We start from the raw sequence: 27,234 nt of genomic DNA on the forward strand, positions 1-27,234 counted from the left end.
GTTGGATGAAAGATACTTCAAGTTGATGCTCTATTTCATTTATCAGTTAGTGTAAGAATGCTGCATCAAAAAAAGTCTTATTTTGTATATTTTCAACGAACTTGAGATTTAAAAAGGATATACAATCATTTTGTCAGTAAGATAAATGTCAAAATAGACTTGTTTAAAGGAACATAAGGCCATCCAAGTTTGTCTCAAAGCTCCCCCGCGCATTAGTAAAACCGCCCGCCTTTTGCATGTTATACCCGCTGAATTGAGTAGATTTCAGTTTCTGTTTTGTTAATTTTTCCAAATCCATCACACAAAAATTCCGCGTCCGACATATATATCAATAAAATTCTTCATCTTGACCACAGTGAAACCTCCTTGAGAGATGAAAAGGTGGTCTTATTCTTGTCAAAAAGCTGCTCCCACAGACACAGACAAAAATTAAAGTAAAAAAATAAAATATTTGTGGTAAAATTTCATTTTCACATTACAAGCTTACAGCGAATGTATGTATAGTCAGCTTATCACACCATGAATATGCAGACGACTCACAAGCAGGGTGGGATTTCCTTTATGTGTGGATGAACAAAAACCTAAGTCCATCTGCTTATTCAGAAGGATCAGAATGGAATAATTTGAACTTTATGTTGTCACCAGTTTTAAAACATTCATATCCATCATTACCTCTCGTGCCCTTAAAACAGCTAACAGATTTCTTACATAAACCTGTTGATAAAACATGTGCAAAACTCAGAGTCTGGGCAAGTTAAAAAATCGCGAGTTGAATATGTGAGTTACTCCCTACACTTCAATGTTCAATGTTTATTTTGTTGTTTTCCCCCAAAGAAGCAAATTACTTCCTGCGGACAAGGTAGTTAGTTAGTCTTTGGTCAAGTGACAGTTAAGGTATAGTTAGTCTCTTGGTGAGTTATAGGTAAGGTAGTTAGTCCTTTGGGTGAGTTATAGGTAAGGTAGTTAGTCCTTAACGTGAGTTATAGGTAAGGTAGTTAGTCCTTTGGGTGAGTTATAGGCAAGGTAGTTAGTCCTTTGGGCGAGTTATAGGTAAGGTAGATAGTCCTTTGGGTGAGTTATAGGTAAGGTAGTTAGTCCTTTGGGCGAGTTATAGGCAAGGTAGTTAGTCCTTTGGGCGAGTTATAGGTAAGGTAGTTAGTCCTTTGGGTGAGTTATAGGTTAGGTAGTTAGTCATTTGGGTGAGTTATAGGTAAGGTAGTTAGTCCTTTGGGTGAGTTATAGGTTAGGTAGTTAGTCCTTTGGGTGAGTTATAGGTAAGGTAGTTAGTCCTTTGGGTGAGTTATAGGTAAGGTAGTTAGTCCTTTGGGTGAGTTATAGGTTAGGTAGTTAGTGCTTTGGGCAAGGTATAGGTAAGGTAGTTATTCCCTCTGACAAGTTACCGATAAAGTAGTAGAGTCTATAACTCGTCTTGAGAATAACCGTAGATTGCTATTACTTCTCTGACTGCAGGTGGTACAGTTAACTTGCCTTTTAAACTCGCATTCCACAAACTCATGTTAACTCGCCGCCGTTTACCAGATTCTTGCAAATTCATGTCATGAAATATGCACGAAAGGAAAAGCGGCTTCTTATTCACCTGTGTCTGGCTGCAAATAGAAATCAAGAAAAGATTTCAACAAAATCAGTTTTTTTAGTATCCCTGTCTGTCTTATTTTCTATACATAGCTTAGTCAAAGAACTTGTTTGACCGACCATGATCCCAGTGTAAAGAATAAAAATAGATTTGTAAGTTGAAGAAATGCTGATAGCTATAAACTAGATGGTAACACAACGACAAGTCACTGAAGATAATGGAATATTAACACATCGTCAGACGCAAAATATCGTGGGTTTTTACTTTAGAATCCATTTATAGTATGGTAATCTTTTGTTTTTTAAACCAGTATACAACATAGATCAGTAAATATCAGTTGTCTAAATCCAATCTGATATATTGTTAAGTAATAATTTCAAGTCGGGTGCATTTTACATTTTCGTGCTATACTGTCTTAAGGTGGGTTGGAGCGGTGCTTGAGCTAGTGGTGTTTGTGCTTACATTTAGCCTACACTGATAGGTAAAGGTATGGGTTCAATACGTGAGATCCCAAAGCTCATTGTAATGGGTTTCATTTCCCCCATGTGCATGATTTTTCCTTGGAGGGGGAAATAGTGAAAAAAACTTTCCTTTTGGCCTGGTATTAATTTTGTCATAACTCAATAACTGTAATACATATTGAAGTATAACTGTGACCAGTAGCTTCCTTGACTCATTTCCTATAAGATCAGTGTATTACCCTGCAGAAATAAACTGTATTATTAAAAGCAAAATAACCAAAACATTTTTCCTTATAATTTGCAATTTACTCGAAGGTCAGTTTGGTTATAACACAGGATAAATACAGACACTTCAGCCACTTTTCTTCACCCACTATAGAATAACATAATTGACTCGGAATCTCGCCCACTTTCCTCATCCTACCGTTTTCAGGTTTTAGAAATGATATTGTGACAAATTACAGGCATTTATTGAAAAAAGACATGTCACCTATTTTTATTAATAGAAAATCTTGGTATATGTCATATTGGATTGATGGAGCAAGAAAATTGAAGTGATTATCACTGGAAAAGATGGCTCAAAAGGTCAAGGCTTCTCATTGCATGTTTCTGTTATTCCGGTATCCATAAAGATGCGGGACAATGGGTATCTATACGCTGGCGAAGTTACATAATAATCGTATTAACTACCATAGCAATAGGTCAAAACAATTTTTGAATATACCGCGCTGCACTGATACGTTCACGCGGTACCTCTGCATTGAACCATATCATGCTGATCACTTGCACCTGTAAAATTAGTATCTTTGAAAAGACCAGTATTGTAATATTCAAACTATGATTGCAGACATACACAGGTGATTAGTTCAACCTGCTTGTAGTGCAGCGCGATATGTTCAAAATTGTTTTGACCTATTGCTATTGTAGTTAATCTGATTAATTATGTAACTTCGCCAGCGTATAGTATATGAAAGCTTAACAACATTCTGGTTCCTGTGTAATATTATTTTACTGCTGTCTACTGTGGATAGAAGCTCATCAAAGTCTTGCTACCCAACATAGTTTGCTATCTACTGTAGATAGTAACTTAACAAAGCCTTGTTAATGTTAGCCACTGTTATCTACTGTAGATATAGAAGCTTAATAAAGTCTTGCTGCCCTAATATCATTGAAGTTTGCAAGTGCTATCTACTGTAGATAGTAAGTTAACAAAACGTTGCTATTGCTGACATTGCTACTACTGCTATCTATTGAAAGATAGTAGCTGATCAAATTCTGTTCACCCCAGGAATAATTTGTAAAGAGGAGCATAACAATATAATTATGTTCCCCAGGTAATATTATTTTAGATGTGGATAACTGCTATCTACTGAAGATAGTAGCTTATCAAAGCCTTATTACCCAGACATCATTTGAAGTTCACACTACAAGTGCTATGTACAAGTATCATTATAGTTTACAAGTGCTAGTGTAGATTATTTTAACTTTACTACTGCTGTATACTATTATAGATAGTGTGGATTTTAAATATAATATAGAGCCCATTTTGCATTAAGAAAAGTGATGTGTTTGGCATTTCATGTATAAAAGATGCTTCAGGACAACTTATTGCCTTATTAAATGGAACTTAACCAAAGTCATCATAGTTCAGTCATCTATTAAAGGTGGAGGGCAACCGAGATCCAATTTGGCAATAGAAGTTCAACCAAATTATGATAAACAACATTAGCAACAAAATCAAATTATCCCAGGCATCATTTTAGGTTAAAGACAAGAACCATCCACACTGTAGACAGATTTTGTTTATCCAGACCATTGTCACTCAAGTGATACTATTTTTAAAGGTTTATGACCAAAATCAACAACTGCTATCTTCAGGAGACAAAAACTGGGCCAAAAATGGCTTTACCCTAGGCATAATGTTAAATATGTTACTTTCAATCGTCTGATGCTTTGATTATCTTTTAATATAAAAAATAGAAGCATTAATCAAAAGCAGGCTCCACAACTTCTATTCCACATGATATCTTTTGATTTACACCCATTCATAAGAACTGATGATGAACATTCCAGTCCAGAATTACAACTATATAGTTAAGTGACCCACGATGCATTGCAGATTAAGCTTTTAGAACACCTAATTTGTACATGTATCTATTGTGCTACTTTCACACCTAAATTTTTAATCCCATTGCATTCTGGTATAGTTTTTAAAGCGTTTTATTCCATCGCATACAGTGACACAGTAGATGACCTCTTTCGCTGAAATTGGGTCAATGTTGTAGTGAAAATACATTGGAGGCAACTCAGGCGGGATTTTCACTCGGTAATAGTGATATCTCCATGTATTACTCATTGAGTCATTATGTTACCAGTATCGCTGGCTTGTTTAAATAAACGTGATTTGGAAGGTTGACGAATACGTTTTCTTTGTCGCATTTGGGACTGTTTGCTTGACTTTGAAGAAAAAAGAAACGGCATCAAGTTGTAATGCATTATTACTGAGGCATAATATTTGTCTTGTTTGCTGCATGATTACCATGGCTAAATACTCGAGTAGACATTACCGAGTCTGTGTGTATCGGGAAACAAAATCTCACTTGAGGACTGAAATCATAATACAGGCTACATATTGCCTGTAGTAACACAAGTGTCCTTAAATGACTGTTAAAACTGTTCTAAGAAAGTGTTCTAGATGTGGTCCTCTCCTGAATATCATTTTGAAATATTTGATGCAAAAACAGCATTTGTGAATGTTGAGTGGTTTTATTTTTGCATGATGCATATTAAAGGTGATGATAATATTCAAATAGGTATTTAACCCCATGAGAACTACCTGCCAATTGGCCAAAAAGAAGTTTTCGTTATCAATTGGACCAATCAGAAACATTGTTAGAATAATTTCACCACACAAAAAAAATTAGGGTGAATTATTTGCAAAGCTCCATTCTGATTGGTGATTACAATGAAGATACCATGTAATTGACCAATCAGAGGCAATGTTAGATCAGCAGGTAGTACTCAGGGGGTTAACATGGTTTTATTCAAAACATGGAAGGTGTTGTGTGGATTGGATATGCCTCTTGCTAATTGTTCTTTTGAGGGGGCTTAAACCAAAACAAGGTTGTATGATCCATGTGAGTATTTGATTTGATTCATCAGTTGTGTTTGTAGAGTGTGTCTTATTAGTATGTCAAGAACACTCAAGTCATTTTATGGTAGTTTTATTTTGGTGAATTACATATCATTAGGCCCCCCCAAAAAAAGATTTGAAAGCTCACAAGCGGTTTGAAAACAAATGCGCAATGCGATTTTTTTTTTTTTTTTAAATTCCGACTTGGTATTTTTATGGTTTTGAGAAAGAAAATCTGATTTTTAGCGAATTTTTCCATAAAAAACAATAAAATTTTTTTTTTAAATCAAAGAAATTTCCCCATTTCTTTTTCTTCAAATTGCGCGATTTTACAAACACGCGCGCAAGCTTTGAGACAAACCTTTTTTATTGGCCTTATCATTATGGAAATGTGCTATTCCCCCAGTTGAAATCCATACACCCCCTGTGGAAGATGTGACTTTAATCTTCCACTTAGAGAGTGAGTGTGAATTTCAAATGGGGTTACCTGAATGGGTGACTGACCCCCTTTGTAGGAGATTAAGGTCATATCTTTCGTAGAGAGTGTAATAGAATTCACCTGGTACAGTGCAGATGTAAAGGAGCAAAGATCAGTATAGGCCTACCGTAAAACTTTGTCTACGAGTATAATGTATGCCTCGAAACGAGGTTTTTTTGACGAAAGAGACGAGAGGCAGACACTCTCCACAAAAACAATATTTGGAGTTTGAACAACTATATTACTGATTTACGCGGCTGTACAAACGCGTATTATTGTAAGACCAATCTATTTTAATGTGTTTGTGGGGGTATTTCCCTTTCGTCTTTTTCGTTAAAAAAAACCCTTGTTTAGAAGCATATATGGTTGTAGACGGAATTCTATGGTATGTTATTGTTAAAAGAACTATATTAGAGATGATACAGATCCAGCAAAATTTTCCAATGAGATGAAAATCTCAGAAAAATACAACAAAAGTTCATCAATGCATGTACAATGCATCCAATTCATTCCATCATGATGTCTCTGCTTGACTACGGGGGCTGAGCTTCATTGAGTTTGAGATTTCTGCTATTAAACTCTCCTTGGATACACTAGGTTGTGTTTATCGACCTGAAGGTCTATCCAAAGTGCCTCTTATTAGTTATTGCAGGTGAATGAGGATCTGCGATATATTTTTGGATTTGGAAAGGGCTCTTTTAAAATGGCGTTATTGAGCGATATAGTTTCAGTAGGTTACTTATTTTATGAGTTCCCTATCACAACATATTTAGAGCTTATTGAATTTGAACTCACAGAAATTGCTTTTTATTTTTTCACTTTTTTTTAAAGCTTACACTCAGAGCGAAGTAGAATTTTCTTGCCTGTCACATCAAGGTTCCCAGCCACTCAGAGAAGTCAGGGAAATGAAAATTCTCTGATTTTTCCAGACAGGGAAAAACAGCCTCAAAATCATGGAAAATATTTCGTGTCATTTTGGCATGCGTATGACTCCAAAATGTACTACAACCATTCTGCTATATAAAACTGAGTTTATTTTATTTAAAAATTCAAAAATGTCAGAATTGTACATACATTTCGAATCAGCATGAAAAATGCATTAAAATGAGTACATACAAGCCTAATTAACACCCCCATCATCATGACTTCCCCAACTTGTACCTGTTTGCAGGGCCCCTTTATTCTGTGTGGATCTGTAACATGCAGCAATGTGGTAAAAATTATTGATTAAATTATCATAACCAAAACCGAACTTAGCATTGAGTTCAATAGTTGTGAAATTTCGGTCGATCCTTCATGTAATTATTTCGTGTAAGCTAATCCTAACCCTAACCCTAATCCTAACCCTAAGCCTAATCATAATCATAACCCTAATCATAATCATAACCCTAATCCTAACCCTAAACTAACCCTAACCTTAACTTAACCCTAATTTCGTGTAAAATTACATGAAGGAATAACCGACATTTCTTTGCAGTTCCTATTTCTAAAATTGCTGATTACATACATACATACATTAAATGTCAGAATTGTACATACATTTCGAATCAGCATGAAAAATGCATTAAAATAAGTACATACAAGCCTAATTAACACCCCCATCATCATGACTTCCCCAACTTGTACCTGTTTGCAGGGCCCCTTTATTCTGTGTGGATCTGTAACATGCAGCAATGTGGTAAAAATTATTGATTAAATTATCATAACCAAAACCGAACTTAGCATTGAGTTCAATAGTTGTGAAATTTCGGTCGATCCTTCATGTAATTATTTCGTGTAAGCTAATCCTAACCCTAACCCTAATCCTAACCCTAAGCCTAATCATAATCATAACCCTAATCATAATCATAACCCTAATCCTAACCCTAAACTAACCCTTACCTTAACCTAACCCTAATTTCGTGTAAAATTACATGAAGGAATAACCGACATTTCTTTGCAGTTCCTATTTCTAAAATTGCTGATTACATACATACATACATTAAATTCTTATAAGGCGCAATATCCATTATGATCAAGGCGCCATACAAAATACAACAAATAATACCACATGAAATATAATACAAAGCAAAAATACAAATTCAGATTAAAACAAATGAGTTTTCAAGAGTTTTTTGAAAACTGCAATTGAGCCGGCATTTCTTACATGCTGCGGAAGTGAGTTCAAAGTGATGGGCCTGCAACAGAGAAGGCTTGTTCACCTATACATTTCTTACTAAATGGTATTGCAAGAAGAGTCTTGTCTGTTGCAGACCGTGTAACCGGAGCCGTTGAAGGACGATTTATGTGAGCAAGTAAGTTGGCAAGATATTCAGGACCACAGTCATTGAGACATTTGTAAACATGAAGACATATCTTAAATTGAATACGTTTTGTGACCGGTAACCAGTGCAGTTTTTTCAGAAGGGGTGATGGACTATCCAGTCTGGATGCATAGAAGATCAGTTTTGCCGCTCGGTTTTGAAGGGACTGGAGGCGAACTAGGTCTTGTGAGTTTGCGCCATACAAGAGGGCATTGCCGTAATCAAGGACGGAGAGAAACAATGCTCGGACGACAAGGTGACGTGTGTCCTGGTCAAGATAACGGCATATGCGGCGGATATTGCGTAATTGATAGTTTCAGATGAAACCAGACTGTTAACTTGTTTACACATTGTCATATTCGAGTCAAAAATTATTCCAAGGTTTGGATGTTACATGATGGTTCAATATGGATGTCGGCGACCTTTAACTGTACTTTGGGGAGCTTTTGAAGGCTTTGGTATGACCGGCTATAAAAAATTCAGTTTTATCATTGTTCAATTTGAGTTTGTTTTGATTCATCCATTCCTTTATTTCGGCGATGCACTGCTCAAGTTTCATGCAAGTGCTGTTTCAGCAGCACCTGCTATCTTTGGGTTGAATGATACATAAAGTTGAGTGTCATCAGCATATGAATGAAAAGAAACATTGTGACTACGAATAATAGTTCCCATCGGTTGTGTATATATAACAAATTGAACTGGTCCAATGACGGAACCCTGTGGGACACCATAAACTAGTTTTGACTGTTCAGAAAATACATTATCAATACTTACGCTACTACATCGAGAACTCAGATAACTATCAAACCACTTAAGTACAGTACCAGACACACCTATATCATTTTTCAGACGATCAAGTTACATCATTTTACAAGTTACAACATTGTTTTACATGGAAAAGTGAACATTTTAATTTTCAGAACATCATACATATAATTAATGTCTGAAATGACTCTCAGGGTCCAAATTAGGATAAATATGAATAACTACAAGTTTAAATTAACTTTAGGGAACGAAATATTAAAATTTAAAAGTACTGTATAAGTGGTGATTTTTTGCGAGCGTTTTATTTTCACGGATTTCGCGATTGGAGTGCCATCCGCGAAATTGAAACCTTGCGAATATACGTATAATGTATTGCAAGTATATGGCAAGATTAGGCAATCGCGAAAATGCCAATTGCAAAAATGTCGCTCTCACTCCAATTAATAACTGTACTCGAAAATTACCACTTATACAGTATTTTTTTTTATAAAGGGGAATAGAGTATTAAAGTTATAAGAAAGTAAAACAGAGCAAACAGAGGTATGGATATTTATCACATCGGAGAGAAAGCTTATCTTTTGTGTATCCCAATAATAGCAAAATGTATAAAGTTTATATAGAAACATTTTCTCTCACAGGAATTGATTACTGGCTTGTGTGCTTGTGGCTCATGATGGGCTGTACCATTTTAAATACCAATCCCCCTGTGGACGATTTAAGAAAAGCCTTCCACAGAGGGAGTATGTTTTTCAGATGGAATTGGCGAGGGTTAATAATATTGAAATCCATACCCCGCTGTATATGGCTTTACCTATATAGTCCACAACTGGAGGGAGTATTACAAATGTAAGTTACCCAATTGTATTCTGCATTTGAAACTCCTACTCCCTCTGTTGAAAACTTAAGCTAAATCTTCCACAGGGGGAGTGTGAGTTTCAGATGGAACGGCCCAATACAAAACTGTATGCTGTATATGAAAATGAACACACCGGGGAGGCAACATGAATGTCCCTGTGGTGACATGGAAAAAAAAAATTTTCAAGTGAAACCCACATGCATCTAATCAAGCCCACTGACGACGATGATATTCACAGCACATGGTCCTTGTCGCATTCATGCGCTAGGGAATTGAGCCGGGATGATAAAATTGCCTGCCTTCAGTGTAGGAACTAGTCTTGTTTAGTAGTATGCCAAGTATGGATTGAGTTTCAAAAATAGTGTTCTGTTTCAATCAATAATCAAAACATGACCTGCGATTTGGGTTCGTTTTTACACTGGGGGAGGGAAGGCTATGCCCAATACCGTTTGTCTGTTAAATCATACACGGAAGTTTTTGGTTACCGCCAATTTGTACGCTAAGAACTGTGCAGTGTTGGATCAATAAAAGTTCTCGTTTTTTTTATGTGTACGTGTGTTAGGATTGACATGTTTTTTTCCAGAGTGTGATTTTGTAGTCCATAAACTGGTTTGACATTTCCGTAGTGAGATGTTGCCAATGCACGTGCAACAACTAATCATTATTGTTGCTGTCCAAACGCAAGTACACAAGGTGGATTTTGGTTGCTGTAGTTCTGATTTGTGGAACAAAGTTGTGATTAGGCCAAAATATGGCAATTTAGCAAACTGCGCACAAAAAGTATCCATACACTTAAAACAATAGTAAATAACACTAAAACCTAAATTACCAAATAAAGTAATCGATAGATGGTTGATTTTGTTCTGTGTATTTTGACACCTCTTCGAATTTTATTCCGTCGATTTATACTAATTTGAATGGAAAAAAAGAGCATATCAAAAGTGACTTATTTGGCATATTTTTTCCTTCAGGGTGATACCCACTGGCTATTGTAACAGGCTCATTACAGTGTGACATATCAATGCTCACTCGCTGTGCTCATATTTAGTGTGTTTCAAGAGAAAAGTTTATGTAAACATTGATCACTTTTGAAATGCTTTCATTTTTCAATCAAATTGTGATATAAGTCAATGGGAAATTAATGTCGCATCATAGATCATGCCAAATGCCCCCTGCGGAAGATTTTCGACATATCATCCACAGGAGGAGTATGAATTTCCAGGGGAATTAGCTCATTGATAAACTCTTTCGCCCCTCCCCTCCATGGATGATTCAGGTTGAATGTTTCTCAGAGGGTACATGAAATTCAAATGGAGCCGCCTAATTTGTTCATTCCATTTGAAATTCATAGTCTCCATCTGTGGAAGATATAACTAACATCTTCCACGTGGTTAGTGTAAATTTCAAATGGAATAACCCCTTTTTAAAGTCTTTTGGTCATCTCTACAAAGTTTCTTTGAACATTGAATGACTGTAAGGCCATTCACTCTCAGACCTGTCAATATTAGGATTACGTGTATTCGTTACTTATTACACCGTGCAGGTGTACGCGCACATACACTCGCACTCAACACCTGAATATATGGTTACTGAAACCATAATGGACAACTTTGCTCATTCATAGCATCTCTTTTAACGCACTTTGCAAATTTACTTATACCTTTTACGATAAAATCGAGGGAAATTTTAATCAAACTGCGTCCTTTTAAATGTTGTATAAAGAAACAACTTGAGGCACCTGTAATACATATGCTTTTGTACAAATCATAGCAGCTGTAGCTATAGAAGTCTTGAACAACTTTCTTCAGAGCATTTCTGTCTATTAAGAATAACAGTAAAACAAGGAACGGCTTGTTTGTCCGAAGGGTCATTAGTCGGAAAGAGTGTTGAAGTTAGAGTTTAGGACATTTTAGGATAGAGTTTTGAATTAGCATTAGTGTTAGGGATTGGTTTAGGTTAGGGTTAGGGTCAGTTTTAGGATTAGAGTCAGGGTTTGCATTAGACTGGATTTGCATGCCTAAGCCGACTATTATAGCAGCTACTTTAGTTATAGTTGAAACTTGGTAAAGTTAAGCTCTCTCTTAATTGTGTGACCTTCAAAAAGCTACAATGTGGGTATGAGTTGCACTAATTATGTTATGACAGTGTAACATAATTGACATACCATATTTCGTCAAATAGTCACCCCTCTCAAATAAACGCCCCCACCACTTTTTTCAACCAAGATGTTTCAAAAATGCCAATATTTCCATGCTATCTTGTGTAGTAAGCTTACCAAGTTCCCACATGGTCGATAATAGCGTCAATAATTGGCGAAAATCTGGATTGGAAACCCAGAAGTGAACCAGAAGTCAGTGTTTCTAGTTCATAGTTCGTCATTTTAGCGTGAGTTTTAAGTTTACCTAATGATTTTAATGGGAATTATTGTTCTAAAATTGACCTTGAATAAACGCCCCCCCCCTCCCTTGGGAAACTGTAACGCCCCCGGGGGCGTTTATTTGATGAAATACGATAGAAGTCTTTATTATGTTACTACATTTAAATTTACCCCCAGTCAGATGTGTCCCCCAGTAAATTCCAAAATTATGAAAATTTCCACTTTTAGAAAAATTTTGTGCAAATTTGTTGATTTTGCCTCCCCTGAAATTCACTTCCCCCATGCCCCCCTGCCACTGCGCAAGAGAAGAGACACAGATTGGAGTAACTTGAAGAAGAGGAAGAACAGAGAAATACACAAGAACAATGCAAAATGATACAATGAAATTAAATATATATATAACTGTAAAAAAAAATCAATTCACCCAATTCCCATAATTTCTGTTATGCAATTCCATTTATATATTTTTGTCCAGATATCATGCTTAAATAGCTTGTGACATGTTTGTAGTAACCAAGATAACAATAAAAGAACGACGTCTGATGGTCTGACCGGAGATTTGATAACAAAGAATGAATCTAGGTATTTCTTTTGAGCAAAAAATAACTGAAGAAAGATTTCTCTTAATGTTGAATGCATTGCTTTAACAAAAAAATGGGGCAGAAAATTGCAAATTAAACTCTATACACGCAGAGAATGGAAATAGATAAAACAGCCCAAAGGCTGTCAAGTTGGTGATTTAGATAAATAGGCAGGATATTCAATTCACCTAGATATTTCTGCTATTTAAATGAAATTTTGGTTTGCTGATGCGTCTCTGTTAGTGTTGGTAATAATGGTTGGGCGTAGGATACAGCGGTGAAGAAATATTGTAGCACAGTCAAAGGAATTGAATCAAAAATTGATTTAGCTATGAATGCTAGGTGAGGTTAATGACCATGGCTGCTTGTTTGTTATAATAACATTATGAAACTGTTTCATTGAGGCTGGCTGTCCGTGTGACACGTTTTGTTCCAGATCTGTACCGGATTTGGATTTTACAAGCCGATGTTAATGTGTTGCACATAACATAATGCGGTTTGTTTTAACCCCCTGAGCACTACCTGCCGATCTAACATTGCCTGTGATTGGTCAATTACATGATATCTTCATTTTAATCACCAATCAGAATGGAGCTTTGCAGATAATTCGTCCCAATTTTTTGTGTGGTGTAATTATTCTAACAATGTTGCTGATTGGTCCAATTGATAATGAAAACTTCTTTTTGACCAATCGGCAGGTAGTTCTCATGGGGTTAATGTAGGATGCAAATATGCGACCTAAATTGGATTGTAATCAGCTTCCATTATTTTTTCTTGTGGATAGATTATTTGAGACCGTACACCACGAATGAGCCGTAAAGTTGGCAAATTGTTTTCTGAGTTACAGTGTAAAATGTGCATGAAGGTCGTATTCATAAGGTACCTCAATGTAGTGCGACATGGTATCTCATTTTGAAATAGCACCAGTCAAACACCTTTTAAACCAATCAATAATCCTATTGCTGAAGAGGATAATAAGCTTCTAGCTCTAGTCTTTGTTTGCTTTGGCTAAATCCTGTTCAAGTGGTGGGTTACAAAGCATTGTATTTTGTCTAGGTATGTATAACCAACAATTAACAATGAGAGGACATTCCTGATCTCGTTGACTTGTGGATGATTTGAAATGACCGCCAATTATGACTGTTTGATATTTATTACCAGCAATGTGGAAAAAGAGACACATTATAGAACCGAAAAAGGTACCATATTTTTGAAGGAGTAGAGTTCAACAATCCATAACCCCACTTCTGGATATCATTTGAAGTCAAATGATATACCATTTTCAAGCTTATCATGATATATATTTTCTAAACACTAAAATTATAAAAGCTGACTTTACGGGTCATTCATGGTGTACGGTGACATTTATTGGTTCTAATTAATCTGGTTTCAAAACGGTGTGAATTGGTCCACATTGATTTAGTTGAGTTGCAATCCTGCAATTGCATAGAAGATGACAACACATCACCACTAGAACATTTGTGCACAGGTTATTTACATTGAAGATCGACAGTTTAAATGAAAATGCATTTGACACGTTTTTTTGTTTTGTTTTGTGAAGTTTCAATTCTAATTTTAATTTCAATTTTAATTAAATTCATTAATTGTATGCAAAGTCATCTGCATCATATATTCGACACCATTGTCTGTCCTTTTTATCATTACTTTCATTTGCTGTGCTGCTTCCCCCTCCCCCATGTGCACAATCCCAAATGTAAAGTGCCATATTTGGACTTAAAATTAAGTGCCATTTTAGGACCTAAAGTGTTCAGAATTAGCATTTTCGGACTTGAAGCGGTGTCACTTTTCTACTTGGCCCCTTTACTATTTGCCATGGTGAATCTGCATGGTGAAATATTCTGTTTATTATATTTAATTCCTGTCGATCATGCTACTGCTTTTCTGTGTTAAAATTTGAAACACTTGGGGTACTTTACAGGTAGAAGCATCGTGTAAGAATATTTAATGAATGGTATTAAACCAAGTTTCAACAGTGTCTTAAAGGGAAACAAGATGATCAGGCAAAAATGTTTTACAGAATTGTGGCTAAAATTATGTTTTAGAAGCATTTTTGGAAGAGAAACACTTTAAGGGATCTGGAATGAGCGTTTTGACAGTATTTTTTGTGGGGCATGAGAGCACATCAGACATATCGAATTGCATTCTGAATACGAAGAATGTCTTTCTGATATCAAATAATTTTCATTTTTTGAAATTCACGATATAATACAAATTTTATGACAAATTATTAAAAGTTGGTATTTTTCACATTTTTGATATATAACAGTCCTCGAAGTAAATTTTATAAATTTAATGACATATGTGATCTGATCAAGGGAAATGAGTCGGATGTCGCTAATATTGATTTTGAGATATTGGCAAAGAAAGTGTTAAAATCCCTTTGTTTTATATTGTTTTCAGCGATTGATAAATTGGTGTAACTTCCCAAAGAAAAGTCATATCAACATGGGGTTTTCAGTTTCTGAAAGCTCTAAAAAAGACCTAATTTTTTTGGTGTTTTTGAAAAAAAATCCATATCTTCAATACGAAAGGTCAAAATTTTCAATTGATCATCGGCTTTTCATCCCACCTTTTCAAGTTTACTTGAGTACTGTTAAATATCAAAATATCAATTTTTAATCATTTGCCATAAAATGTGTATTACATTGCTAATTTCAAAAATCAAAATTATTTGATATCAGAAGGACATTCTTCGTATTCAGAATACAATTCGATATGTCTGATGTGCTCTAATGTCCCACAATAAATACTGTCCAAACGTTCATACCCCACCCCTTAAATTAGTGAAAATGTTTCAGTATGAGTTTAAGACTGTAAATTCTGAGCATCTCTCAATTTTATTTAAACCTGAGAACAGGCTTTTGGAACAAGAAATAGTACGGTAAATGATGTCTCAATACTGTGTCACGCTAGCCATTATAGGCTTTAACCTAAAAAGTCACAAGTTTTGAGATATTTTCTCAAAATATCAAGAGATATCTTAAGAACCACTGAACCAATACTAGGCTTTTTTGTACTCATTGTAATGCATTTTTCAAGCTGATTTTAAATATGGTCATGAAAATTTACAATTCTGACATTTTTGCATTATTAAAAAAAAAATTGAAATGTGTCGTCTACCCTCGTGGAAATAGTTAAACATACAATAGATTAGCATTAATGTTTAGGACATTATGTATTGTAAGAGATAATTTCAATACAAACTAAAGGTTCTTGTTTTTTTATGAACGTTCAAAAGCATTATTATCATCTTCAGAACTGAATTTAATTAACTTAGAGAGCTACTTAGATAATGACGAGCACAGCTACTCATTAATAATGAAATTATTGAAAACTGATTAAAACAGTTCAATAAACTAAAGCGAAATAAAGCACATGATAATTGACCTTGACGATGTCGGGGTTGCTTTAGGTCACCAATATGGTAACAATGTCCGTATTCATGCTCGATGAAGCATAAGCGTTGGCATAATAGAGAAAAGTACGGCTGCTACCAGATCATTAATCCACATCATCATTAACCAAAACATAATTTTTTTTGCAGGCAGCGAGCGGTATGTGGGTATTGCATGTTCAGTTTTGCCCCGGGGGTACTCAGTACAAATGACCATACGGGGACGTGCCGCAAATATGGGTAGCATTTTCAGCCTTATGGTATATCAATGACCCCTTTTTCAAAGCCTATTTTTGTATAATTTATGAATGGGTCCTTTTTTCAAAATTTTCTCAAATTTTTTTCGGAAAATAGCACAATTTTTCCTTAATATTATCAAAATTTCCCCAAAATTTTGGGAAAATTTGTAAAAACTAAGACAATTTGGGTTAAATTTGGCCGAAAATTTAGACTTTTGGTATATTTATGGGTCCACTTTCAAATTCTCAGCGGCACGTCCCTACCAAAACCAAACTTGAGTACCCCCCCCCAGGTTTTGCACCATCATGCAATTATATATAGGAGAGAGGGAGGGGTACCAAAAAAGTACTCTTTCCAGATGGGGTTGGACTGAATTGGGGAATCGAAGCGAAAAATGTGCAACAAAGAAATAATTGGGATGTAATTGTATTTGTGTGCAAATTATTTTCACTTAAAATAAACATTGACTGATTGAATCTATACGGGTCCATTTGGTCAATGAACCACATTATTACAATGGTACATTGACAAAAAAATCCTCAGATTTGCGGTTTTCTGCTTTGTTCGTTATTTTAAAATTAACAACATACAAACATCAGTACATAAGACTACCTTCGTGATGACTGACCCATTGATCGTTGTTTTCCCATGAATAGCGCACTCTGTCGACTTTGTTTTTGGTGACGTGGCTTACTTTCGGCATCCATGTTGATAATGGAATTTTTCAGGGCATAAAATTGTGCAGTTTTGATCTAAATAATGACCGAAAGCATAACTTATCTTTATTTCTATCAGAGGTTGCAAAAACAGAGATAAATGTTATGATTTAGTATCAATCGCAAACAATGGCAACTATTAATAATGAAAAACGGTTTCAATACAATCAAAATTGGATTATATAAGTACTGCAAATGTACTAGCTTAGTTTGGTGAATTGGTGCCCTCTATAGGAATGAATAGGTATAGTGCGAATAACAGAACATACGCAGTATGCTTATTTGTTTATTGATTCAATCTACTGTATAAGCTGTAATATTCGTGGTAGCTTTATTTTCACAGATTTTGGGTAACTGCATGAAGAAAAAAAAACGAATATAAAGATGCGCAGAAATAATTATGATAATGTTATAGAATTACTGCATTATATTTGCCAAGATTTCAAAAAAAAAAAATAAAAGAGACTAGCACTATTTCCCAAAACGTATAAATCATAAATTTTATAAGTGTAATTGAACAAAGAGTGCAATAAACAATTTTTTTTTTAATTCTCTTCAGATTTTATAGAATTTTGTGCAAATACATGCATGTCAGATTCATCATCATCATAATCGGGAAGCAATAAAAATTCCCTGTAAAAGGGAATTCAAGGGAGAAAAAAAGGAGACAGATTCATAAATTGTTTTCAACATATGTTTAAAATAATAATGCATCATTTTTAATTTTTTTTTTTTAAATCCATCAAAGTTTTTCATTTTCTCAAATGTCAATCAAAGAAAATATTTTACACTTCCCATACTGCATTTCTCCCATTTCAATTATTTTTGCTATCTAGTGCAACAAGGGTCAATAGTGACGAAATGTACCGCAATGAACAGAGCACATTGCATCCTGATCTTGCAAAATGTATTTTTCTTGATTATTGACTCATGTTTAGCCAGTTTATTATCAAAATGAAAACAAAGGGAAGCAGTACAGAGTAATAGGAGTGTCATTGATGGAATGAGGTGATGTATCATGTTGCAAAGGATTATGGGAAGGGTAGGATATCTTTTGAATGATGCCAATGCCCTTTTTCAAAAACAACATAAAAGTCATAAAATTGTTACCGGCATAATGGGTAGAAAAATCAGGGTAGGTAGGTTGGGAGAATTTGTTAAATATGTTAATTTTAATGTGCTAATTCCATGTTTCCTGTTGTAAAAAACAATTACATACAACACAGGCCTTCAAAAATTGTTATACTGACATGAATGAGCTGAAAAAAGAGGGTAGGTAGGTTGGGAGAATTGTTTAAATATTTTAATTTTAATGTGCTAATTCCATGTAGCTGTAAAAAACCATTACATAAAACTCATTCCTTAAAGAATTGTTATACTGGCAAGAATGAGCTGAAAAAGGAGGGTAGGTAGGTTGGGAGAATTTTTTAAACACATTTCTTTCAATAAAAAACCCAACAATGTGATTTTGGTTGCATTTTCTGGCAATCATTTTGAAATTTTGGGTGGTCCCCCCCCCAGCTCCCAATATTTGTTTTCCTGCCATAAATTGGTAGATCCTTCGTGTAATTATTTTGTGTAAGCTAATCCTAACCTGAACCTTAGGCCTAATCCTAACCTTAACCCAAATCCTAACCCTATCCCTAACCTGAATCCTAACCCTAATTTTGTGTAAAATTACACGAAAGAATAACCCAAAATTAAGATCCTTCATGTAATTATTTTGTGTAAGCTAATCCTAACCTGAACCCTAAGCCTAATCCTAACCCTAACCCAAATCCTAACCATATCCCTAACCCAAATTTTGTGTAAAAATTATGCCAAAATTAGTAGATCCTTCATGTAATTATTTTGTGTAAGCTTATCCTAGCCTGAGCCCTAAGCCTAACCAGGGGCGTAGCAAGCGGGGAGGACAGGGTGAACGAAGTCCATGGGCCCGAGGGTTCAGGGGCCCCAAGCAAAAGAGAAAATAAAATAAGCGCTGGTTAAGGAGATGCTAAAAGGCAGGGGCAAATTTACCTGGACCAGGCCAAAATTTGGAGGCCCCAAACTTATGTGGCATAAGGCACGTGCAGTAAGAGGCAAAGTTTGGTTTACAAATTGGGGGCAGAAGCATTGCAAATTAGAGGGAGATGAGCATATATTGTTCCGATCTTACTAGGACATTTGCGCACAAAATAAGTTTTTAATTTTAGACCATTTTAGCCCAAAATGAAGGGAAATTCTGCTATGTGAAGGGCTAGTATGATATACGCGAAGCGCACAAAAAAGGGCCCGCACTGTTTCTTGTCCATGGGCCCCCGAGGCTCTTGCTACGCCCCTGAGTCTAACCCTAACCCAAATCCTAACCCTAACCCAAATCCTAACCCTTACCATAATTTTGTGTAAAATTACATGAAGGAATACCCCAAGAATTACGATAGGTCAGGTTATGCCAATATAAAATTTGGTTTTCCTTGGCCTCTTCTCTTAATGTAGAATTCACACTGATATATAGATATTGGCAAGCTGACACATTATATCTGACATGAAATGAAGCAAAGGCTTCATAACAAATAGTAGATTGGCATTAGATATGGGTAGAAATTCAGTACTAAAATATTTGCTTGTCAGCTTTGAAGACAATAACAATATTGAAAATGAGGGCGATTTAAGAAGAGGTACTACTATGAACATGTGGTGGGGAAATGATCATTGAGAAGTGCCTGTGTTATGAGATATTGGTTTCAATAAAAAGTGTTTAATCTGTTAAAACCAAGCTTTAAACTGTTTGTTCACTGACAGTTTTGTTAGTGTACCACCGCTGTAAAAGTGGATTTGTGCTACATTTATTTTCATGTTTTTCGCGTTCCAAGCTGCTACTGCAAGAATAACACTGTGCAAATATATTCCTTTAGTGTTAAGGTCAATGTAAGAAAACTTAAGAATCGTGAATCAAAAAACAAGCAAAACAGTTCAAAATTGGCAAAGTGTGAAAAAAATTCAAGCTGGATGATCCAACAACTGATGACTGGTGGGAAGTTATGATACTTCTGGTAGCGATTATTTCAGTTAGCCTTGATGCATGCAGTCTCCAACAATGGATCATACACATAACTTAGATTATAGATTTGTGGGAGAGGGGTTGGGAGTCAAAAATCTTAGAGAGAGTGAGTGATAGAAAAGCATGATGGTCAAAGTCATATAGTCAATTCAGATCAGGAGGAGGGGAAGAGGAGTCAAAGAGTCAAATTCAGATCAGGAGGAGGGGGCAAGGAGTCAAAGAGTCAATTCAGATCAGGAAGAAGGGACGAGGAGTCAAAGAGTCAAATTCAGATCAGGAGGAGGGGGCAAGGAGTCAAAGAGTCAATTCAGATCAGGAGGAGGGGACAAGGAGTCAAAGAGTCAAATTCAGATCAGGAGGAGGGGACAAGGAGTCAAAGAGTCAAATTCAGATCAGGAGGAAGGGGCGAGGAGTTATGAATAGAGATGTGGGGATCTACAGTCTATATTAATGCCTCGCAAAAATAGCTTGTAATGTTCGAAAGTGTTTCTAAGTATCTCTCTCAATCCAAATTGCAAAAATAATGCAAAAATTACTCGGGACAAAGGGCAACACATGTCAAAAGGTCAACAGCACATAAGGTCAATCTAACAAAATAATATTTCTTTGATATTAATGTCTATTTGACAAGAATGACAAGCGAGTAAGCGGCACACTCTGGAATTCACCTTCACACACACACAGCGCTTAAATTTCATAAATTTTTCATAGATTTACGCGTCATGCTATATACTATCAAACTGTGTAAACGTTAGAAAACTCGCATGGGTTATTCAAGCCAGAAGGACAGCAGAGTAGAACTCGACCTGCCAACAATAATTTCTCATTGAAGAGGCACGATTCTGTCATCTCAACTAGTAGCGAAATGTAGTCAGTTTGTTTATCAGATATGAAGCCAAATTGATGGGTTTAGAAGACAAACATGCATAAAGGTCCCGAGGCCCTGCTTGCTGAACACGATGAAGGCATTCTGGATGACAAGGGCTGAAGGGGGTTTCAATGATATCACTTAAGTACGCTAGCAAAACAACGTAAGCGAATAGGAAAAAAAACCTCCCGTATTAAGTAGAAAGAGCGTAATTTTGTGAACAAATAGTTTGTCTTATTGTAAGAAATAGAGCAATTTAGGGTGCAGGTGAAGGCTTAATATTCCGTTTTAAAGGGAAGCCATACATATCTCGGGATTAAGTGAAATTTATTATAATAAAAAATCAGGTTTTCTCCCTACAACAGGCATGGAAATGAGCAGGGTTTGATGCATTTTTTAGTTCACCTTTTTAGTGTTTTCTATCATATCTCATCAAATTCTCAGAAAATGATGCAAAACTTATCTATTTATGGGTTTTTAAGGGATCTGGAATGAGCGTTTTGAGCGTTTCGACAGTATTTTTGTGGGACATGAGAGCACAGCAGACATGTCGAATTGCATTCTGATTACGAAGAATGTCTTTCTGATATCAAATAATTTTCATTTTTTGAAATTCATGATATAATACAAATTTTATAACAAATTATTAAAATTTATATTTTCACATTTTTGATATATAACAGTCCTCGAAGTAAATTTTATAAATCTAATGATATATTCTTAAAGTGTATGTAGCTGGGAGGAAAAGCTGACGATCAATTGAAAATTTTGACCTTTCATATTGAAGATATGGATTTTTTCCCAAAAGACCTAATTTTTTGGTGTTTTGGGAAAAAAATCCATATCTTCAATAATGAAAGGTCAAAAGTTTCAATTGATCGTCGGCTTTTCATCCCACCTACATACACTTTAAGTATAAATCATCAGATTTAGAACGTTTACTTCGAGTACTGTTAAATATCAAAAATATCAATTTTTAATCATTTGCCATAAAATGTGTATTACAAAAAAAAAAAAAAAAAATCAAAATTATTTGATATCAGAAGGATATTCTTCGTATTCAGAATGCAATTTGATATGTTGGATGTGCTCTAATTGTCCACAATAAATACTGCCCAAACGTTCATACCCCACCCCTTAAGTGTTACATGTTACATTAGTTTTCATGATTCACACAAACAAAATGACAATTTCTCTGTATTTGTACTCCAGCTTTTATTGGCCATGCACTTATATAGCATTCTGTTAGTTCTATTTTAGAAAATACCAAATATTGATTGCATTATTTTCAGAACTGCCTCTTAAATTAGGATCTGTGAGACCACAAAAGTTGTTACACACTACACTACACTACACTAAGAGCACTGAACTGTCTACTTGTGTTTTTAAAAATCTCAAATTAAATCATCTTTTTTTTTTTTTTTTAAATTGGTAACAACAAAAAATATAGAAACATGATTGAAAGTTTAAATTTAAATTTTGATTCTGTTAATATTACCTGGATTCTTAAGAGACTTGGTATGGGCTATTCCAGCTGAAATGCATACACCCCTTGTGGAAGACATGACCTTAATCTCCCACACATTGGGATGTAGATTTCAAGTGGAGTGGCAACAACTCTCTAGTCTGAAGGCTCCCTTAAGTCCGAAGGCTCCTTAGTCCGAACACATAATTTACCATTCGCTAGTCCTAATAATGAAAAAGGTTCGCTAGTCCGAATATCGGGTTCTCTAGTCCGAATATCGGGTTCTCTAGTCCGAATATCGGGTTTTCTAGTCCGAGGATTCACAAGTCCGAATAATAAATAAGGTTCTCTAGTCCACATATTGAATAAGGCTCAATAACCCTAACCCAAACCCTAAACCATAACCCTAACCCTATCACTAACCCTAATTCTATATTTGGACTAGAGAACCTTCGGATTAGCGAACTTAATTTGTTTTCCATTTGAAATTCACTATTTGGATGATTATGGTTATGTCTTTCATAAGGGGTGTATGGATTTCAACTGGAATAGCGCCATGTGTCCACTGTATTAATGACTATCCATTGAACGAACAGGCTTTGCCATTGCTGATTAAAGTTCATTTCCCTCAATCCGTATTAAATTGGATTATGTCCTGCACTGTCTGGCCAGGGACAGAGAGAGAGCTGACCACTGAGAGCTGACATCCATTTTGTCTTTTACTTGAGTATCTCTCTCACCAGAGCAACATTCATGTCGGTATATTTTGTCGGAGCTTATACAAGCAGCCTTTACTTAGACGATCACTAATTAGTTATAGTCATATCACAAGAAAACCAAATCAAGCAGAATACTTGCTATAATAAGAATCAAGAATGCATCACTGCTTGCTTCTGTTTCTATGTTAACTCCATTTTTTTCTTTTCACCATGGCTTCAAGCAAGTAGACAGCTAATTATATTCATTTCATTTTATCATACTGATAAATTACATGCCATGTTCATAAATTATATGTATGTTGAGTTGGAAATACACCAAATTTAGCACGGCATTAGTTGTCATCGTTTTTCTTCATTCCATGACATTCACTTGTTTTCTGTCAATTAAAATTCAACAAATTATGTAACGGTGTATACTTACAACAAAAAAACAACTTTTTCATCACACAAGTTATATATAAAATTGATGTAAAATACAAGATTATTTTCTTCCGTAGAAACAAATCTGTTTTTCTTTTTAGTCGGTTTTGACGATACTTAATTTTGAGGATGCCGACTAATATCTTGAGGGAGGCTTGCCGAAGAGAGAAATAAGACGGGGAAAGGGGAAAAAAAGAGACGAGAAAAACAGGGCAAGACAAGGTTGATGAACTTGATGAGAAATTTAATCCATTTTAGATGAGGCACAGGCAGAGTGAAGATACGGAGTAAATAGGAGCATGTTTTACTTTGATCAGCAGCAGCACAACCGAAAGTAAACCATTGGGCTGTTCTATTTAAAGTCCACATTCCCAAGATGTTGGACATATCTTCCACAGAGGGGGTATGTGTTTCAAATGTAGTAGACACTTGTGTAACTTCCATTTGAAATACTCACTCCAGTTGGGGAAGATATTGGTAAAGCCATATTCAGAGGGAGTAGGGGTTTCAAAATGATTAACTCTAGCCAAGTCCATTTGAAAAACATACTCCTCCTGTGGAAGATATATCCTGAATCTTCCAGAGAGCCCATTAGAGCTCTTCCTTGCCTGCTTGCAAAATCTTGGTTGACTTGATTTTTAAAAAATCTAAGCAGTAAATTGAATTTTTATATAGTTTATAGTTTTGTTTCTGTCCAAATATTGTTACTGTTAATGAAAGGAGTGGTTATCTTTGATGTGGTTGTGATGATGCTTCTTGAAATTGACCACTCTGCAGTGCAGCCAGAGTTTTATAAGTTAATGCTCTTCGTGCTAGCGGATAGCCGGATAGCTTTCAACATAAAAAGTCGCAAGTTTTGAAATATTTTCTTAAAATATCGAGAGCTATCTCTTGAGCCTCTGAAATAATACTAGGCTTATCTGTACTCATTTTAATGCATTTTTCATGCTGATTCCAAATATGGTCATAAAAATGTAAAATTACAAATTTTTGAATTTGAAAAAAAAAATTGAAACTTGTCGTCTGCAGTCAACACTTACGTGGAGAGAGTTAATTTTTGTTGTCATGAGAATAAAATGTTGGACAAAAGTGAACATTTGATTCTTATGTTGTTGTTGTTGTTGTTGTTGTTGTTGTTGTTGTTGTTGTTGTTGTTGTTGTTGTTGTTGTTGTTGTTGTTGTTGTTGTTGTTTGTTATCATTATCATCATCATTATCATTTGGTGATAACATCATCGTCATCTCATCATCATCATCATCATCAATAGTTGTCATTGCGGTTTGGAGAGAAATCTTTTACAAATCTAGCATACAAATAAACCCACTCATAAAATTAGTGATTAAAAACTTATTTAATGTCCTATTTTTCTCTAGCAATAGCATTCAAATATTTCTTTTATGATTTTCATGTATTTTTTAATCTTTATCTTTTACAGATATTATCAGCAGTAATTACAGACAAGGAAGCGATAATCGTAAGTTGACAAAATTTTTGCTTATAAACATTTCTTTTTCTCTATATGTATTCTTATTCTCCAACATTATTAAGGGGAAAATGTAAAAAGATGCCACTTTTCCTTTTACCTGTGTCAGTTCCTTCTTTTTTTATGCCATTTCTGGTTTTTTCCACAAGTTTCTGACTTTTTGAGTGATGCCAAGTGGCATATCAGTTACTCTGATAGGTATAGACTTTCAAATATGTGGGAAAAGTGGATATACAACTGGAAAAAATACTTTGAAGGTAAAGTCAATCAAATGAAAGATTGACATGACACAAGATGACACCTCATGAATATTCAGTAGTGTATCTGAGAAGTCAAACCTCATTATGTATGTAAAAATGTTTGAAAAGCAATAATATCTTTATAAATTATGATCAAGCCAAAAAAATAGCATATCTCAGCTGCTGCTCACGTTCAATTTTTGGTGGACATTTGTCTCTGAGTAATTGACCAATTTTACCCCCCATTTCTTAAAACAAAAATATTTGTAAAAATGTGTTTTAAAGTGTATTTTGGAAGAATGTGTTATTATCACTTGAATTTGTGAAGGATCTAAAACATTGCCTAAAATGAAGTCAACATTGTAACTTTGTCAGAGCATCAGAATAGAGAAGTAAAGTCTAGGGATTATTATGAATCCATACAGGGCTGAACCCTAACACCTGCCTGCATAGCGATAACAGGTTACTAGTATAACAAGTCCTGGTAACAGGTAAATTTGTAGTCAGGCAAAAATTCCAACATGTCCTTATCCCTAGCGGTGAGTCTAACCGGGAGTGGAAAATGGATTTATTTAAATTTTAGGCGAATAATTTTGTAACTGGGCAGGTAACTCTTTAGAACTACCGGTATAACCGGCTGGATTCAAGACAAAATAAGATGTACGGCCCAGGGCCCGGTTCACAAAACTTGGTCGTACTTACGCCTTGAAATAAGCAGACTGGAACCAGGAGCAATTTGATTATGAACATTGCTCCTGGTTCACAGGGATTTTACCAGAACCAGGAGCAATTTCTGAAGAAACAGGAGCAATTTTCAAAAGTAATCCTTTTCTGCATATACAATAGCAGTACTACTGCATCAAGTGCAAAACTGGAACCAGGAGCAATTTGTTTTAGAAAATTGCTCCTGGTTCATGTGAATTTTATAAGGACCAGGAGCAATTGGTGGCTTTACGAGAGCAAATTTGCTCCCCGCGCCCGCTTAATTCAAGGCCTGCCGCAAACCGCACAGGGGTTGATGTACATAGACCTCTCGATCACTTGTTCAAAAAAGTTCAAAAAAAGATAACTAAGTCGAAGCCAACCAATTTGCATGTACTATATGAAAGATAATTGTACAAGGATTACTTGGCGACTTCAAAATTTGAAGAAAAAATTCGCCCTCGGTATAAAAATCCGGGAAAACTTGAAAATTTATGAAAATTCAGCTCAAAATCCAAGATGGCGGCCGTAAAGTGAAAATTGTCAGAAGAAGAAAACTAAATCGAAGCCAAGCCATTAACATGTCTCACATGATAGGTAATTGCATACAGATTAATTGGGGACTTTAAAAAATGAAGAAAAAATTGGTCTTTGGTTTCAAAATGCACAAAATGGCAAAAATCCAAAATGGCGGATATACGAACAAATGATCAGGGCCAACACCTGTGACCGGGCCCTGGATAAAGATCTATGGGTGTTTAAGCATTAGTTCAGCAACACATATATCTGGAATTACACATTCAAATGATCTTTTTAACAGAGTTAAATCATAATAAAGTCAGAATCTAAAGTACACATAGACAACTCTTAAAAAATAAATAATCATCAGGAGTCCATTTTATATGCAAGCAATGTGTGCCATGAAATACCCATGGATTGGCATTGGTTAGTAGTGTCATTGATAATGTCTTAGATATTTTGCTCCATAACTCTGCAGCATCATTTGCTTGGCTGTGATAATGAATGCCAAACTGTGATTGATAAGTGTGATGGCAGTATTACCGTGCTCTTGACATTGTCAGGTGTTTGGGTGGGAGGCTTCATCAGGAGCCAGGAGCGCACAGAAATTTCAGGGTTTTTCTTCCCAGTCAGTGAAATTTTCTTGCAAATTGTTTACATTCTTTATCATTTGAATAAATTTGGGTAACTTAAACAGGTTTGCAAATAGGAGCGTGTAGAAATCTTTTGGTTTTCTCACTGTTGCTGAAATTTGTGAAATTTCCCCTAAATTTGGTGAAAAAGTTGTAAAAACTAAGACAATTTGTGTTAAATTAGGCTGTCTATTGTCCAAATTTCTTGAAAAATGGTATAAATAT

At 35.3% G+C, this 27,234-nt stretch overlaps 1 protein-coding gene across 1 annotated transcript in view; it reads left to right on the forward strand.

The window, feature by feature from the left end:
- Positions 1 to 27,234, forward strand: part of LOC140154123 (uncharacterized) — a 265,827-nt gene that overhangs the window by 158,804 nt on the left and 79,789 nt on the right. The window contains exon 2 of the mRNA XM_072176729.1: positions 24,870 to 24,908. Within this exon, the coding sequence (XP_072032830.1) occupies positions 24,870 to 24,908 (39 nt within the window). The remainder of the gene's footprint in view (positions 1 to 24,869; positions 24,909 to 27,234) is intronic.

Source organism: Amphiura filiformis, chromosome 6, assembly GCF_039555335.1.
Source record: "Amphiura filiformis chromosome 6, Afil_fr2py, whole genome shotgun sequence".
In the NCBI taxonomy this organism is placed as follows: Eukaryota; Metazoa; Echinodermata; class Ophiuroidea; order Amphilepidida; family Amphiuridae; genus Amphiura; species Amphiura filiformis.